Below are 15,572 nucleotides of genomic sequence, written 5' to 3' on the forward strand. Positions count from 1 at the left end.
TCAATAAAGTTAAATAATGTATTGTTATTGTTGTAACTTAATATTTATTTTTATGTTAAGAAATGTTAAGAAATTTCTTTTATCGTTTTTGATGTTTCGGAAAACATGTAATTGCTACATTGTTTATAAATTAAAGTGTCTTTTCGAATTCTTGTAGAATTAGTTGGATTTTTATGTCAATGAAGAGTGACAATAATCACTACAACGCCAATTGTTTAAAAAAGCTTCATTTTTTAAATATGCGCATTGCTTTCACAGAACCTAACTAGATGTTATCATTTATTTGAAATTCTGTTATAAATTTGTAAAATGCTCTTTTAAAGGTGAAGGTTAAATAAAAATGTTAAACATTAAAAATTTTTCAGCTTTCCTAGCTCTAATTGCAATAAACTCATTTCAAGCTAGCGATATGGGTGTCTATCAACTACAAACTATACTTTAAGTTCTATTATTTACTCATAATTTAATAATTTTTTCAAACAAAAGCCAAGTTGTCTGTGAGAATGTATTTTGGGTTGTATCTGAAAGTCAGTTAGTCTTTATTACTTGACGCACCCTTTCTTTCAATTTTCAAACAGAAAAAAACTTCGTAAAAATTACAGAAGTGGCGACAGCTATAGCGCGAAATATACATGATTGTCACTTTTATACCAGTTTTCTTGGTCCATCAACTGTAAGTACTTACAGTACGTTCAAAAATGCATATGACAGAAATATTATACAAAATGATTTTCCATTAGTGAAAAATTATGATGAAAATCTTTTTCTTTTATTAAATATCAAATCATGACCGTCAAATTTAAATATATTCTTTTTGGATTAGTAGTTTTGATGTTATCGATAGGCAACCAATTATACAAACGCAGTGAATTTGTCAAATATAAAAAAAAATTGAAGAATATACTGTGTTAGTAAAAACAAACAGGTGGTTAAAGTATTCCTACGATAAAACCATGGTCTTTGCTCTGAAATGAATAAATTTTGTTAAAATTTGCCACTTAGCTTATAGAGCCCTGTTTTATCCTGAAATTTGACAGGTGCATCAGTGGCGGCCCAACCAGTAGGCGCACCACATGATCAATACAAGTATAAAATTAACTATCACGTACCAGTGTGTAATCAAAAGTAACGTGGCCCGAAGCGCACCAAATCTCCAGTGACAAATCGTTGGCGCCCGCGACTCTGCACTATGTTATCGTCGCGCCCCAATTCATCTTTGACAAGCCGCGTAAGAGTCGCGTTGTAATTTGTGACATATCGTGTTTGTAAACAGTGACAATATGCCAGTGATTTTGCTCGACCGGTTGCCTGTGCCCAATCTGCGGATGTATTCCGCGGGCAGCGTCTTGGCCCTTTCGGCGTGCATCTACTACGCCACACAGGTGATCAAAGATCCCGACTGGGGGGTCGTCTCAGAAGACCTCAAAGACTCGAACAAGAGCAACGCCTCTGTACCCCATGGCAGGACCATGGGACAGTTTGTCTCCGACGTGTTCAGTGTTATGATCAGGGAGCCCGTCTGTGTGTGGGTAAGTGCCGGCTGATGCACCCGGATTTTTCCGGATAACCGGAAAGTATGGCGCAATCATGAGATAAAATTACCGTAAATTGCATTCCACGAAATAAATAGAACTGGCCGTCAAAAGGTATGTCGCTACTTAATACGACAAAAATTAATTTTCCTCAAGACCTCGTCAATCAGTTGTAATTTAAAATCGAATCAATTTCTCATTTTTAATTAATTCTTTATGCATCAGAAGCGTTACTGAATAAAGTAACTGTCCCGCTATCCAAAGATTTCTTATTAAATTGTTAATGACTTCACATTTTCGAAGCGACATAAATCATCATATTAAATAAGAATTTCAAGACTCCGATCTCATCATTAAGTCCGGGCTGCCTCATATTTTATTTGCAATTTTCTAAAATTTGTTCAATCATCTGGGAGAGACCCAGATTCTCGATTGAATTTTTCAATCTCAGCCCTCATGTTTAAATTTCACAATGCAATGCTAATTATTCATATCATTCAATTAGACTTTAATAAAATTATCACAAACGACTGCTCCTCATCCTGCACAAGTAATTTAATAAGTAAATGCTTTGTTCATCGACCTGTTTCAAAACAAAGGGCTCGTAATTGTCTACATACGTCAAAAACAAATGTTTGATTTAAATTTTGTTGTCGGCTAAAGCAAATTTTGGTAGGGGAGGGTGGATCAAAACGATGCCAAAATGGGTTCAGAGTGCTATGAAATCGTCAGCCTTCTTGATTTCTATTTAACTTAGAAATTTCATTGAGACGTGGTATATTTTTTGCTCATGTTGTTACTCAGTCGATATTTCACATAATTCCACAATCGTTTGAAAGTTTTTCTAATAACAATCATTTGCGATTACCAAATTAAGGTTTTGACATGCAATGTGCCGTTTTATTCTTTTTGAAAGCAAGGCTTTAATTTTTCCGAAACTCGTTTGGACGTAATAAAATCGATTTTGTCAACTTTCAAGGTGATTTGGGGTAGGTTTGGTTTATTTCTTCAATTAGGAAGTATAGATAAAAGAGTGAAACGTAATTAATGTATGCAGAAGGTCGAATAGTTGTTAATTGCAGATACTTGATTGTTTCCCCATAAGATTTTTTTAAATAATGTTTTCCCATTTTTAGTGTCAAATGAAGCTATACACGTGTCGAAGTCACTTCCAGGTCATAGTAAATAAGCAATAACATTATTATAGTTCTTAGGTATTCCCAATTATAACAAATCTATTTTAATCGAAGGAAATTAATTTTGAATGGTGTATGCTGTTCCAAGTAGGAGTCTTCCTACAATTTTTCGAGATGACAATTTTATAGAGTTTCATTATTAATTGTTTATTGTTGTGGTGCTTTTGTTACTGTTTACAGTTTGAGAAAATTGTGAAACATAGAAATAGACAAACGAAGAATTATCATTTGCTAAAAGTTGTTAAAAAATGTGCTAAAAATTGTGAAACTATGTTTATAAGAGAAAATTTCATTATTGTCGATTTTTAATTTATTTGCTGGTGGGGGTAGTGTGAATCAAGAACACGACGACATGACCTCTGTTTGTTTTTGCCATTTGACAGCTTCTAACATTTAGAAATGGTACTAAAGTGGTAATTGAAAGTTTCTCTCTCTGGTTTTAGGTTTTATAGGACTTGAATTAATTGAAGGGGTTATTGCAAAAACGTGACAATCTACACATTTTTTTACAATGACATCAAGACTTTAGACAAGCCACAAAGTCACGAGTTTGGGTATTTTCCAAAAGATTTGTGGAGGTTACTGTCTGAGTTACTGCATTTATCAAAAAACCTAGGAGCTACAATATCAAAATATTAATTTCATAAATTTATCTGAAACTCAAGTCGTATTTCTCAATAATTTGATTATGTGGTTTATCACGTTTTAACAGTAAGGCCTTCAATTATGATTGTTAAAATGATATAGAGGGTATAAATTATAAATATTACCCTCAAAACAGTTTTTTCCATTATAAATGAAATCACAAATGACCTACTTGACGGCAAGATACACTTGGCGTACGTCACTAGCTCTGCGTTACTTTAATCACATTTGTTAAAGGGTGATAAATAGCCTGACCGATTTTACACAAATACGTAGCGACAGAGCAGCGAGGTTGTTTACAAATGTTGAAAAAAGATAGCTATAAGTACGTTTTTCGAATTATTAATTGATCCATACGCATATAATAAATAAACGGACTATACGTGACCGCAAAGTACACTTTTGACGTATGTCACTAGCTCTGCGTTACTTTAATCGCATTTGTTAAAGTGAGATAAATAGCGTGACCCACCTTACCCAAATACGTATTCTATAGCGACAGAGCAACAGGACTGTTTACAAAATAAATGTTGAAAAGTGATAGCCATAAGTACGTATTCGTGTTATCAATTAATTCACATGCATAATGAAAAAAACAGTCTTTACTTCTACTTTAAGATTGTTTAGTATAAAATAGTAAACAAAATTTATCATCACTTGTAGTACAAATGTAAACCATTACAAAATACAGGATGTGCCAAAACTTCCGCCCCAGAGAAAAATGCCCTGTAAGGTTAGATACCAGGAACATGAAAAAATGTAAAAAAAAAATCTATCTATAAAAATTTCGAAGTTATGGGTTTAAATTTTGCACTTTGACTATTTATTTCCGTTGAAAATACGACAGTTGCTATTAGCAACGTAACTAATTCGCATATTAGTCACGGCTTGTCAAGATGTATATAAAAGGTCACTTAGCGTCACGGAAACATATACGATAATCCGTGTTTTAGATGTGGAAGTGGAAAAAAAACACATAATACAAGATCATCAGTATCATTAAATAGACATAAAAAAATGTCAAATGTCAAAAAATTTTAACTGGTAGAATTTTTTAAACATTTTTTCCATGATATCCATCTTATCTTAATTGAAATTTTTCTCTGGGGTGCGAGTTCTGAGACACCTGTATAAAGTTACACAAAGTTTCGGTCCATTAAATGGCGAAACCGAGTGGCAATTTAAATCTAATAATTAAAACCAGTCTGTTATCTTTTAGCAGTTTTCTGGGTAATCCCCATTTTCATAAAATCATTATCATTTGTTGTTAATAAATTTATATGTAGACTTGTCGATTAAAAAATCTTTAAACAAATTTTTAAATATCTCGGTGCTATTTTATTTTTAGCCACTTTGCGTTTATTTTTTAGCATTATTTTTAAGTTGAGATTAAACCAGACGCTTGTCCTTCAAATCGTGCACAGCGAGAATGTTGTTTTCGAATTAATTGTTCACTCAGACGGTTAAAAAATTAAATGGCACTACGTTCTGTCAAAAGCTGAATCATGGAACAAAGTACTGTAGGTGGTTCGATTCTCTTATCAATGACTCACGAATTATATGTTGATATCTATTTTTAACTAGGTGTAATAAAATTGCATATAAAATAACAAAAATGATAATATGTTACGCATTTTGTGTAAAAAATCTAACATAACTTTAGGTATAGTTTGTGATTTTATTTTAAAAGAGCAACTCTCGATTAGTTTGCAATAAAACATTATTTGTAATAAAATTGGAGGAAATAAAAGCGTTCAAGGTTGAAATATTTAAGTCGAGTTCTAGGTATGTAGTTCACTTTTTTGTGGAGGAAAAAATTTGCTTGATGTTATTGTTATAATTGTCGATTGTTTTTATAGACACGTCACATGTGCGAGAGTAATTACTAATTACCAAAGAAATTGTTAATTTATTCGAATTTTAATTTTACTTAATAGTACGTAGTTGCATTTAAGTTTCAATAGATTGGTTTGTGATATTTATAAATAGAGCATGGAATAATGTTCGGTATGGAAGCGTTGAAAATTCACACGATTGAAGCGAGTTATTTATCAAAAGGCAGAAGCACGAACTCGGGCTTTATTTATTTTTAATTTCGTCTTTTCGATAAAAAATTTCATCAAAATAGGTAAAATTTGTTGTTTCGATTCTAACTTTTGCTCAGTTTCAAACACGAAACCTTTACATGTTTATGTTAATGGTCTTAGCGACCTTTGTTAAATCTTAATCATAAGAGAATCTAAAATTAAAACATGTATAATTACAGATCTAACAACATTCGTAATAATTCTTCAGACTTGTACGAATTTTAATTTTTTCCACGGGAACTTTCTCTAACATAAAAAATAACGAAGTTTCAAGTTTTTTGTTTCACTGTTACATAAACTCAAAAATATGTCAGTTAAAAGAAATGAAAAAATGGGAATAACTGCAGTAGCTTGGAACCACTCCAATCTGGCAAGTAGAAAAAATAATCTTTTCTAAGTGACGTTTTCGCTTCGTTACTCGACAATCTAGTATTTTTAGCACCACCCGGTTTATAAATACCACCTTTTTCGATGGTTACCTGTCTAATAATATTTTGAAAAAAATCTGATGCTGTAGTTATGATACAACAACATACGTCTATGACTAGATTCGATGACGTTAAATTCGAAAGAAGGACCAAAAGGACGTGCCAGCGAATTTTATTATTTACACGTGTTTGCCAATTCGGGCTTGTGCCAATCTTTTTGTTTATTGTTTACAGTGAAATGTCCAAGGAGTAATTATTATTGTTCCAGAGAAAAGCTTGAAATTGGCAACAGGAAAAATTTTCATGGCCAACTTAAATAAAAGTATTGTTTGAGACTGCATAACTAAATTATGTTAAATTGTAGCCACAATTTTAAATTTTCATTTTGGTAGAATTTAGTGCAATAGTTCCATTTCTTAAATTGTCATTTAAAAGAATGATACCTTTTTTTTATTACATTGTTTATAAAGAGGATATCGATTTGGCAAAGGATGTAGGAGCTATTAAAGAAATATTATTTTAGGTTTTTTCATTTTTCGTCACCGCGAGCTTGTGTCACAAGCTACTCGTATCACATGAGTGTTTGTGACACTTGTTTTTTAATATACTATTGTAAAATCAACTTTTTTTATTTTTAAATAAAGGCTTGGCGAAATTATTTTATTCATCCTTCCCAAAGTTGGAAATCTGAATCTAGATTAGAGTAATCAAAAATACATAACAAATCATTTCATTTAATAGTTATTTATTGGAGTCTGCGGCGAAAATATTATATAAATATATAATATGTAATTGCCGCGAAAACTTTGGTTAGAACGATTTTACAATGTCAAATGGAGTAAACATTTATTTTTTTATTTATTAACAATTTATTTATTTAATAAAAATTGTTGAAATAGTATAAAGTGAAGGTTTTGTTTATGTAATCATCTCAACGAATCAAATTCTAGATCTAGCTTTAACTTTAAGTGCGTATGATAATTTTGAATTTATGGTTAGAGAGAAGAAAAATTCCGACTATTCTCGAAATTCGAATGGATTTAAATCAATCTGTCGTATTTTTATTTTCATTGTTTGATTAATCTGTCAATCTGTTATACATACAGAGTGGAATTTTGAACTGGAATAAAATTCATGGAAAGGAACGATATCCATTTTAAATACATATTTGTTGCATCATATAGGATTCATCTTATAAGATTGGTTTTATTTTTTATCACGTAGACTTTGAAAATAATCAGAAAATTAATAGTACATTGTATTCTTTGCGTGGAGGGAGAAACAACTGGAGGGAGCATAAGCACTGAAAACGTGTGTCATGAGCAAACACCTTTTATGATCCTTTTGAAAGTGCGCGCTCAAGCTTTTTTCCCCACTATCAATTTGGATGCAGTGGTGTAGTCAATGTTTTTTTACATTCAGTTAACTAAATACACCACCGATTAACATTAAGAATTAACACTAAAACTTAAAACTTGGCAGATTGTTTAAAAAAACTGTTAAACCAAAGTTAATAAACACAAAAATCAAAAGACAACGTGGAAAAGACGGACACAATAAGACGCCCATTATATCAACTGATTCGAAAAAGAACTTTTGACTTGCGCACTGATTACACATTTATGCGGGAGATTCAAAAAAGGTCGTAAAAGGTGTTTGCAGCTCGACCAAAAATCTAACATAGCCTCCCTCTACGATTCTTTGCAAAACGACCTTTCAAACGAGGTGTAACTTGTCATTTAAAAAGAAGTTATAGGTGGCTGTGCATTTCAGAAAGCAGATAAACAAAAACCATGTGTCAAATGATGCGCAAGGAAAAATAAAAATCGACCTGTTTCAGGATTTCTTACAAAAATCGCTTATATTCAAATTATGAATTTTATTCCAGTTAAAAAATCCACTCTGTATATACATACTACATTGATAAATCTTTCTTTTCTTCCTATCCGATCTTTATTTTTTTTTACTTTACGCGAGTCGAACACAGGCATCAGGTGAAAACCTGTAGCCGTTTACGGAAGACCAGTACCGTTTCAGGCGCCTTGAAAATCCTGAAATACGTGATCATCTCCTCGTTGCACTTAATGCAGTAAAAAATCTCAAGGCTCTTGCCTGAATAGAAGTTCAAGTGCTGTTGTTATTTTTCTTTTAATTTAATTTTAATTACTTGGAGAAAAATCGCAGAGAAGGTACTCTCTCATTATTTTTCGATTAAGTGATGCAAACATGACCTAATTTCGGAGCGCTTGCTAAATCCAGAATGGGATCTTTGATGAAATATGTCGTGGGAGTGTTAAAGCGAGATGACAATTGTCTGGAAGGTTTTTGTGCACTTTCGGCATAAATTATGTGGCATTTCTTAGAGTGGATTTGTGGATCTGACTTGCGATGGATTAATGATGTGATGATGGCGATTTTTCGATCGGTAGGGCGATTAATGAGAGTACCTAATTATTGTTGTTATCGTGGTGTTATGTTTTGTTAAATGTAGAAACGGATTCGTGGATCGTTGTTTGTTTAGATTAGAAAACTTTCATACTTGTGCTGCTTTTTTGCTAAGAAATCAATCGGTTTTCTTTGTTGTGATATTAGCGTTTAGTGCATGTTAAACGTCCGTAAAATTCAGTAATTGAGAAACAAAATAGTTAATATATGTACGCAATGAGCCGTTTTTAATAAATTAGTTACAGGGTGTTTCACATAATTTTAGAGGCCTGCGCCTGTAAGATGCAATCAATAATACATATTCCGATACGAACTCGATTACAAATTTTGAAAAAGTGGATAATCTTCTCTAGTTTGTTCACCCTTTTAAAAATTACAACGTTTTCAGTTAGTTAGTGATTAAAATAGATAAACTACAATCATATTCATACCGTCTCTTGATAGAACAAATGATAATTGTTTCTGAAAAACTGCAGTTTATAACTATTAATGAAACAATGGTTAGTTTGACAACTACTGTCATGGGTTTCCAAAAATTAAATAATTAAATGTGTACTTTTTGTATCCAGTGTTCTGTGACTTTTGTATATTTGGGTGCGTACATTAGGCGCAAGCCTCGTAAAGTTATGTGAAACACCCTGTATAATTAATTGGCTGAATGATTTGTAGGCGACAAACCTAAAAAAATATTTACATATACAGTAACAGAATTCCTTGGACTTGACTTCAAAATGATTTGAATCTAGGTTAAAAAATGTCAAGATATTTTTTTGTGAGACTTGATTATTATTTGTTTTTATCCATGCTTATTGTTGTATTGTTGTAGCAACGTTAACAACTATGTTGTTACACATGTTTGCTTTGTTATGAAAGAAAAGCATACTTACTCGAAAGACTGCTTGCATTAAGTTTGACATTATAGTTTTTAATAATTTGCTCAGAAACTTTTTATATCACCTATCACAAAATGTACAATTGCGGACACATATTTTTTTAAACACAAAATTTACCTATGTCAATTCAAAAAATGTCATTTCAATTAGTCACTCTTTATTGACATTATGATTGCGACGTTGCCTGGGTGGCGGTGGCTTTGGCACAGGTAATATTCAAATTATTTTTGATTCCTAGTATTATGCGGGGTAAGTTATGGTTTGAATCCAGGTTTTACTATTATTATGAAATAAAATAAATACATAGATATATCTCGGAACTTCTCTATCGCCACTTCTGTCACTTTTCACAATGTATTTTCTGGTTCAAAATTTGTCAGTAGGGAGGGTTCAGTTGTAACACAGGTTCTTCTTTTACATAGTAATCAAATGTTTCTGACTTATTTCACCTCAAAAAATGCAGTTGCGACGTTGCCAGTGTGGCGATAAGAATGGGACGAAATATACGTGTTTTAGGAGTAGAATTTTTAAATACAATTTAAAAAATATTTGCAGTATTGCAGTAGAAGTGTTTTTGTGAAACATTTTTTACCTCAAGTATCCAGTAAGCCTCATATTTTTCTTTTTGAAAGTCTGCTCCTCAGTTATAATAGATAAATAAGTTGTTTTAAATTCGGAAATCAATTGATCTTCTTCTCATGTTAAATTACTATCATTATTAGGATAACCAAGTCTATTATCTGTACAAATAAATAAAAATTTAAGTGATTCACATTTAAGTGAGTTTATTATTGAATATTCTTATTATGGTGCCATGTTTTCGTTGCTTCATCAGAAGCAGAACCAAGAATACTAAGCTCATTATTTTTCGAAAGATTACATAATATTACCAAAACGAGCTAATCTATAAAAAATATCTAATTTTTTGTGGTACCATTTCTTCAACCAACAAAATAGTAATTTTCAATCTCAAAGGAAAATGAACTGCGGCGAGTTAAACGAACTCGAAATCCCTGACCCACTAGTTACTTTACACCGAGTGGAAACAATAATCGAAAAAAGTCGGCTTGATTAGCTTTCGAAACATCCAATTGAAGCAATTTCTTATTTCCAGACCATGATCAACATGGCTTTCTGTTGGCTGATTCTCATCGGTACCGCTGTCCAGAAGTTGGTGTTTGGCGAATTACGCGTCTCCGAACAGCAACATCTCAAAGATAAATTTTGGAATTTTGTATTTTATAAATTCATTTTTGTATTCGGAATCATCAACGTTCAATACATCGATGAGGTGTTGCTGTGGTGCTCATGGTTTTCCCTTTTGGGATTTCTGCATCTACTTTCCCAGCTCAGCAAAGACAGATTTGAATATGTAAGTACCGGTGTTTCTCTTATTCGCAAATAACCGAATTTTTTCAGCTGTCTTTTTCGCCGACCACGCCGTTGTGGAGTCATGTGAAGCTTTTGGCCTTATTGGGTGGCATTTTCGCACTGTCGGGCTTCATGCTGCTAGTGTCGGTTTTTGTGGGATTCTTTGGCGGATTTAATACGTTTGCTTTCATGTCTGCTGAGGTATGTAATTTCTTACGTAGATTATGCATCATGCATGTTTTATTGCTTAAGACGCCACCTGCAACGAACTTCAACTTGGATTCCAAATCTCCAAGTCTTGGAGACGACAATGATTTATGTAATTTGTTTCTATTATGGTGTTTTCAATAGGAAAAACACGATTTTTACCCTGATGACATTTTGTTACAACAGATGAAATAACTTTAACATTTATTGCCAATATCAACATTTCCAGAGTGAAAAGTTTTTTGTTTATCAGTCGTTTGCTTGCCCTCGAAATAACTTTCAATTCCATGGTTCGTTCAGAATTAAACTTTCATGGCTACCTTTGACGCCAAATTAAAAAAACATCCATTATGTTCAGATGAAACAGGCTGTAAGTTTGTAATTTTTGAATTTTGAATGCCTAAGTTTTTACATTATTTTAGTAACCTTTAAACTTTCGAACATGAGTAATAATTCACTCTTTAGTTCAGTAGAGAGTAACAAGTTTGCAAAATTTTAAACCTGGGTGTTGTGGGTGTTTATTGCAGCATTTTAATATCGAAGTTTTAGTCATTTTAAAAGTTATTTACTCGAATTTATAAACATAAATTAGGTAGGTGTATGAATCAACATATAATTAAAAATTTACTCATTTATGTTTCATAATTTTTAAATTGTTTTTTCTACTTGTTGTGGTTATTTATTTAAAAAATACTAATGATGGTCTTAATAAATCAGAAAATATATCACTGACGTCAATAGTTGCAAGACGTAGATATTTTATTTCATACAATTTAATGGTGTAAGATTTGCAATTTGGATTGAACGATTTTTTTCTATAGACGTACGGAATAATTTAGCGTTTAATCACCTAAATGTTTCGTATAAAGTTTTAATTAACTCATAAGACGCGTTTCATTTAACCCATGAATAATTAATTTTAATTCTAATTGTTTCTGTTAGGACAATATAGTTTCGTAGAGGTAATTAGTGATTCTGATTACAGTTTATTTCTCACGAATGCAATTTTTTCTAGTGATAATTGGATGTTTTCCAACCGCTTTAATCCAGTTATCATAGTGATGAATTTCTATTTTTATAAATAATTACTATGTGTTTGTATGATGTATTAGTAGGTACCATACTTGAATCGAGCAAATTTATCTCTATAGAAGACTATGACTTTGTCTCTATAACCACAATGAATTGTGACAAAGTGACACTGACAATGCGGTTGTCACCTGAATTGATTATTTCTAATTTATATTGGCTACAAATATTTCACAGCCTTCTAGACATAATTTTTCGTTGTTATATGGTCCGAGTATTTTCTTTCTTATTTTCAGGTTGTTTTATTGAGTATTCGTACTCTGCATGTGATAATTCGCTACGCTTTGCATCTGTACGACATGCGACAAGAAGGCGCGTCTTCAGTCAATGCGAACGATGAGAATCGAGTCTGGGAAAAACGAGGTCCCATTGCTTATTACACGGAATTGAGTTTTGAACTGACAGCTTTAATAATCGATTTCGTTCATCATCTTCATATGCTAGTTTGGAGTAATATTTTTCTGTCGATGGCTAGTCTAGTAATTTGTATGCAGTTGAGATATTTATTCCATGAAATTCAACGACGCTACAAAAAACACAGAAATTATCTGTGGGTCAGGAATCATCTCGAACAGAAGTATGTTTACGTTATTAATCATTCTTAGAAAATAATAACGTTTCGGTTTAGTTACCCAATGGCGTCGTCCGAAGAATTAGCCGCTAATTCCGATAACTGCGCCATCTGTTGGGAAAAAATGGAATCGGCGAGGAAGTTACCGTGTACTCATTTGTTTCACAAGTAAGTTATATTCAAATATTTTGAAGGAAACATTTTATTTGTTTTTTTTTCAGCACTTGTTTATTGTCGTGGTTGGAACAAGACACTTCCTGTCCAACTTGTCGTCTAGCACTCAACATTCAAACTCCTTCAACGTCGAGAATCGATCCTCCTGATTTGCAAGTGGACGCTCCTCAGCCTCAACGTCGCCAACTCAATCATTTCTTCCATTTCGACGGTTCGAGATACGTTTCTTGGTTACCGAGTTTTTCCGTCGAAGTGAGTCATGCTCAACTTATGCGGCAAGATAATGCACCGGCATCTAATTCGCAATTAGACGCGATGGCTCGTCAAGTGAGTTGATTTCAAAAGAAACAAAAAAAAAAAGGCTGATTGTGTTTTGATAGGTGCAGCAATTGTTTCCACATATTCCGATATCGACGATTATTAGCGATCTCAGAGTAACAAGATCTGTGGAAATCACGATTGAAAATGTCTTGGATGGAAGGTTGGTAGCACCGACTATGTATAGGGAGCCGGAGGTTGTCCCGACTGCGAATAGGGCGATGTCGGTGTGGCAAGCTAGCTGTGATACCGCTTCGCAACAGAGGAATTGGGACGAGTTTAATGTGGACACGGTTGAAACGTAAGTACTGTAAAAATAGATAATAAGAAAATGCCATTTATTGATAAGGTAAGTGCATGAAATTAAAAGAAAAATGCTGAAGTGTGTCTTATTATCATCGTGAAATTCGTTAAAACAATGAAACTAATTAATAATGCAAAACAGAAACGAAACTCCCTAAATTCTAATGTCCCACTGATTGTGTAATCTGTAATCTGTAATCTAATTTGAGACCGTCAAATAACTGGCTTTTTTCTTTATTTTCACGCGAAATTTTCTTAACGGCGTGCATAAGGGAAAATTCTCCGTCCTCATCATAAAGATTAAGATAGATTGGGAGCATGGCACTTTAGGATTAGCACCGTGAGATAGTATAAATTCGATAATTTGCAAATTTCCATGTGTGTTAAAGCTGTTTCGCCTTTATGTTTAGTGTTCAGGTTCAAAGTTCAGGAACACTAAACGTAAAGGCGAAACAGCCAAATCTTCAATGAAATATTTCACTGATTCTACAGTATGTCCCCGGATGGAGTTTACAAGAGGAGAAAAAATTATCTTTGATTTTACACCAGAACTGCTTTATCTGAAACCAGCAAATCTGTAATTAAAACATCATTATTCTAACTCACTAGAAAGAAAAGTAATTTTTCTCTTGATTTTGGACTTAATTAAATAATTTTTCTCTGTTTTTTAAGTCTTATCACATTGGCGGTTTTATTATTTTGACAATGATGTCACTTTGACAAATGAGTTTAGGCAAGTTAAATAACAAAAATGTTTGTGAAAAACATAATTTTAATAAATGGCAACTCAAAGAAACAGCTTTAGGATAAGAAACAAAGTCAACAAGAATTATCATTATTTAATTAATAAATTAATTGTCAAAGTGACATATAGTTGTTAAATAAATAAAACCGCCAATGTGATACACTGGCGGACACGGAATTATGGACGATTTGTCATTCAACTGATATAAAAATGTAAAACGGGCTTTAGAAAACTAACCTCACTTTCAGTTTTTGTAATTTTTATCTTGATAACTAGAGAAAAAAGGACAACAAATCAAAATTATTTATTGAACTTATAAAAAAGCATTTATTGCTGGCATTATTGTTTCGGAAAATCGACGCCAAACAACTAAGATTTTCAAATTTTAGTTTCAAACGTCAATCATAATGACAATAAAGCGTGACTTACATTGACATTTTTTGAACTGACATAAATTTGATGTCAAAAATTCCGTGTCCGCCAGTGTAGGACTTAAAAACAGAGAAAAAGTATTCTAAGTCGAAAATCAAGAAAAAAAATAACTTCTCTTTTCACTGAATCAGAATAATGAAGTTTTAAGTACAGATTTGCTCGTTTCAGGTGAAGCAAAAAATGTTTTTCCTTTGCAGTTTTGGTGTAAAATCAAAGATATTTTTTTTCCTCTTGTAAACCCAATCCGGGGACATACTGTATATCTTGGGCAGTTATACGTATATCACAATTATATTTATTTACTGATTACATACAGAAAATATTTTCATAGTCATGCTTTTTCAGTGAAGATACAAGCAGTTTGGGGAGTAGATTTTCGAAATCTTCGTCGGAACGCGAGAAAATTCTTCACAGACGCAAAGAAAATTTGATTCAAAGCGCTAGAAAACGCTACATCGAGAAACAAAAGGCCGCCGCCGCTGCAAAAGTGGAGCTTCAAAGTTGAAGTATTTACGAAAATAATTTTTAGGGGAGAAATCTGTCTTGACAAAGTTGTCCCAGATGTAACAAATTGTTAAAGTGTACATTGAAGATATCTGCAGTTAAAATACTGCTATATTTAGATATTAACAATAAATGTCTAGATAACATTATTTAAAAATTTGAATTAACTTGCAGGATTGTATTTGTTTTATTTTCGAACGCTAGGCTCAAGGGATTGTGAATCTAAACTGAAAAAACGGAAACGTGTTTTAAATATATATTTATTGAAGACAAATCATTTTGTAATGGCAGTTTAGATATTTTTAAGGATACCTAAGTTGTTATGGAGTTTGTAAATTTGTATCAAATTCATGTTATAAGTTATTAAGTAGGTTTAAGATATTTATTAGTCTGAAATTGAATTGACGTCGATTAGTCATTTTCCGAGTGATAAAATTTGTTTTATCTGAGATTTTTTATGTTCTTTGTTTTTAGATGAATTAAATAACTGTCTTTTTAAACGAACTAATGTTCCTTAATCAAAGTTTAATAAAACTTAGTCACCACTTAGCGGTGTCACATCGTTAGAGCTAGTCTCACCAATCGGATCTGGTGAACCTTGCCCTGAATGAAAATATTTTTAAAGGCTTTGG

General features: G+C 32.4%; 1 protein-coding gene across 1 annotated transcript; it reads left to right on the forward strand.

Moving 5' to 3' along the window:
• The first annotated feature begins 1,058 nt into the window (after positions 1-1,058).
• On the forward strand, positions 1,059-15,391 carry LOC123011436 (E3 ubiquitin-protein ligase AMFR-like). The gene is made up of 8 exons (XM_044408857.1): positions 1,059-1,529; positions 10,341-10,598; positions 10,646-10,798; positions 12,130-12,470; positions 12,522-12,632; positions 12,686-12,965; positions 13,019-13,257; positions 14,782-15,391. The coding sequence occupies exons 1-8, from the start codon at positions 1,281-1,283 to the stop codon at positions 14,939-14,941; spliced, it is 1,791 nt and encodes a 596-aa protein (XP_044264792.1). The 5' UTR covers positions 1,059-1,280; the 3' UTR covers positions 14,942-15,391.
• The last annotated feature ends 181 nt before the right edge of the window (positions 15,392-15,572 follow it).

This window comes from Tribolium madens, unplaced genomic scaffold (genome assembly GCF_015345945.1).
Source record: "Tribolium madens isolate multiple individuals breed KSU strain unplaced genomic scaffold, Tmad_KSU_1.1 Scaffold_91;HRSCAF=231;Tcas5.2_LG7, whole genome shotgun sequence".
Classification (NCBI taxonomy): domain Eukaryota; kingdom Metazoa; phylum Arthropoda; class Insecta; order Coleoptera; family Tenebrionidae; genus Tribolium; species Tribolium madens.

What these genes read in the sequence shown, in the direction of transcription:
- LOC123011436 (XM_044408857.1), top strand. Translation starts at nt 1,281, where the DNA reads ATGCCAGTGATTTTGCTCGACCGGTTGCCTGTGCCCAATCTGCGGATG. An exon ending in GGGAGCCCGTCTGTGTGTGG is followed by an intron (nt 1,530 to 10,340) that starts GTAAGTGCCGGC and finishes TCTTATTTCCAG; the next exon opens with ACCATGATCAACATGGCTTT. An exon ending in AGGAATCATCTCGAACAGAA is followed by an intron (nt 12,471 to 12,521) that starts GTATGTTTACGT and finishes GTTTCGGTTTAG; the next exon opens with TTACCCAATGGCGTCGTCCG.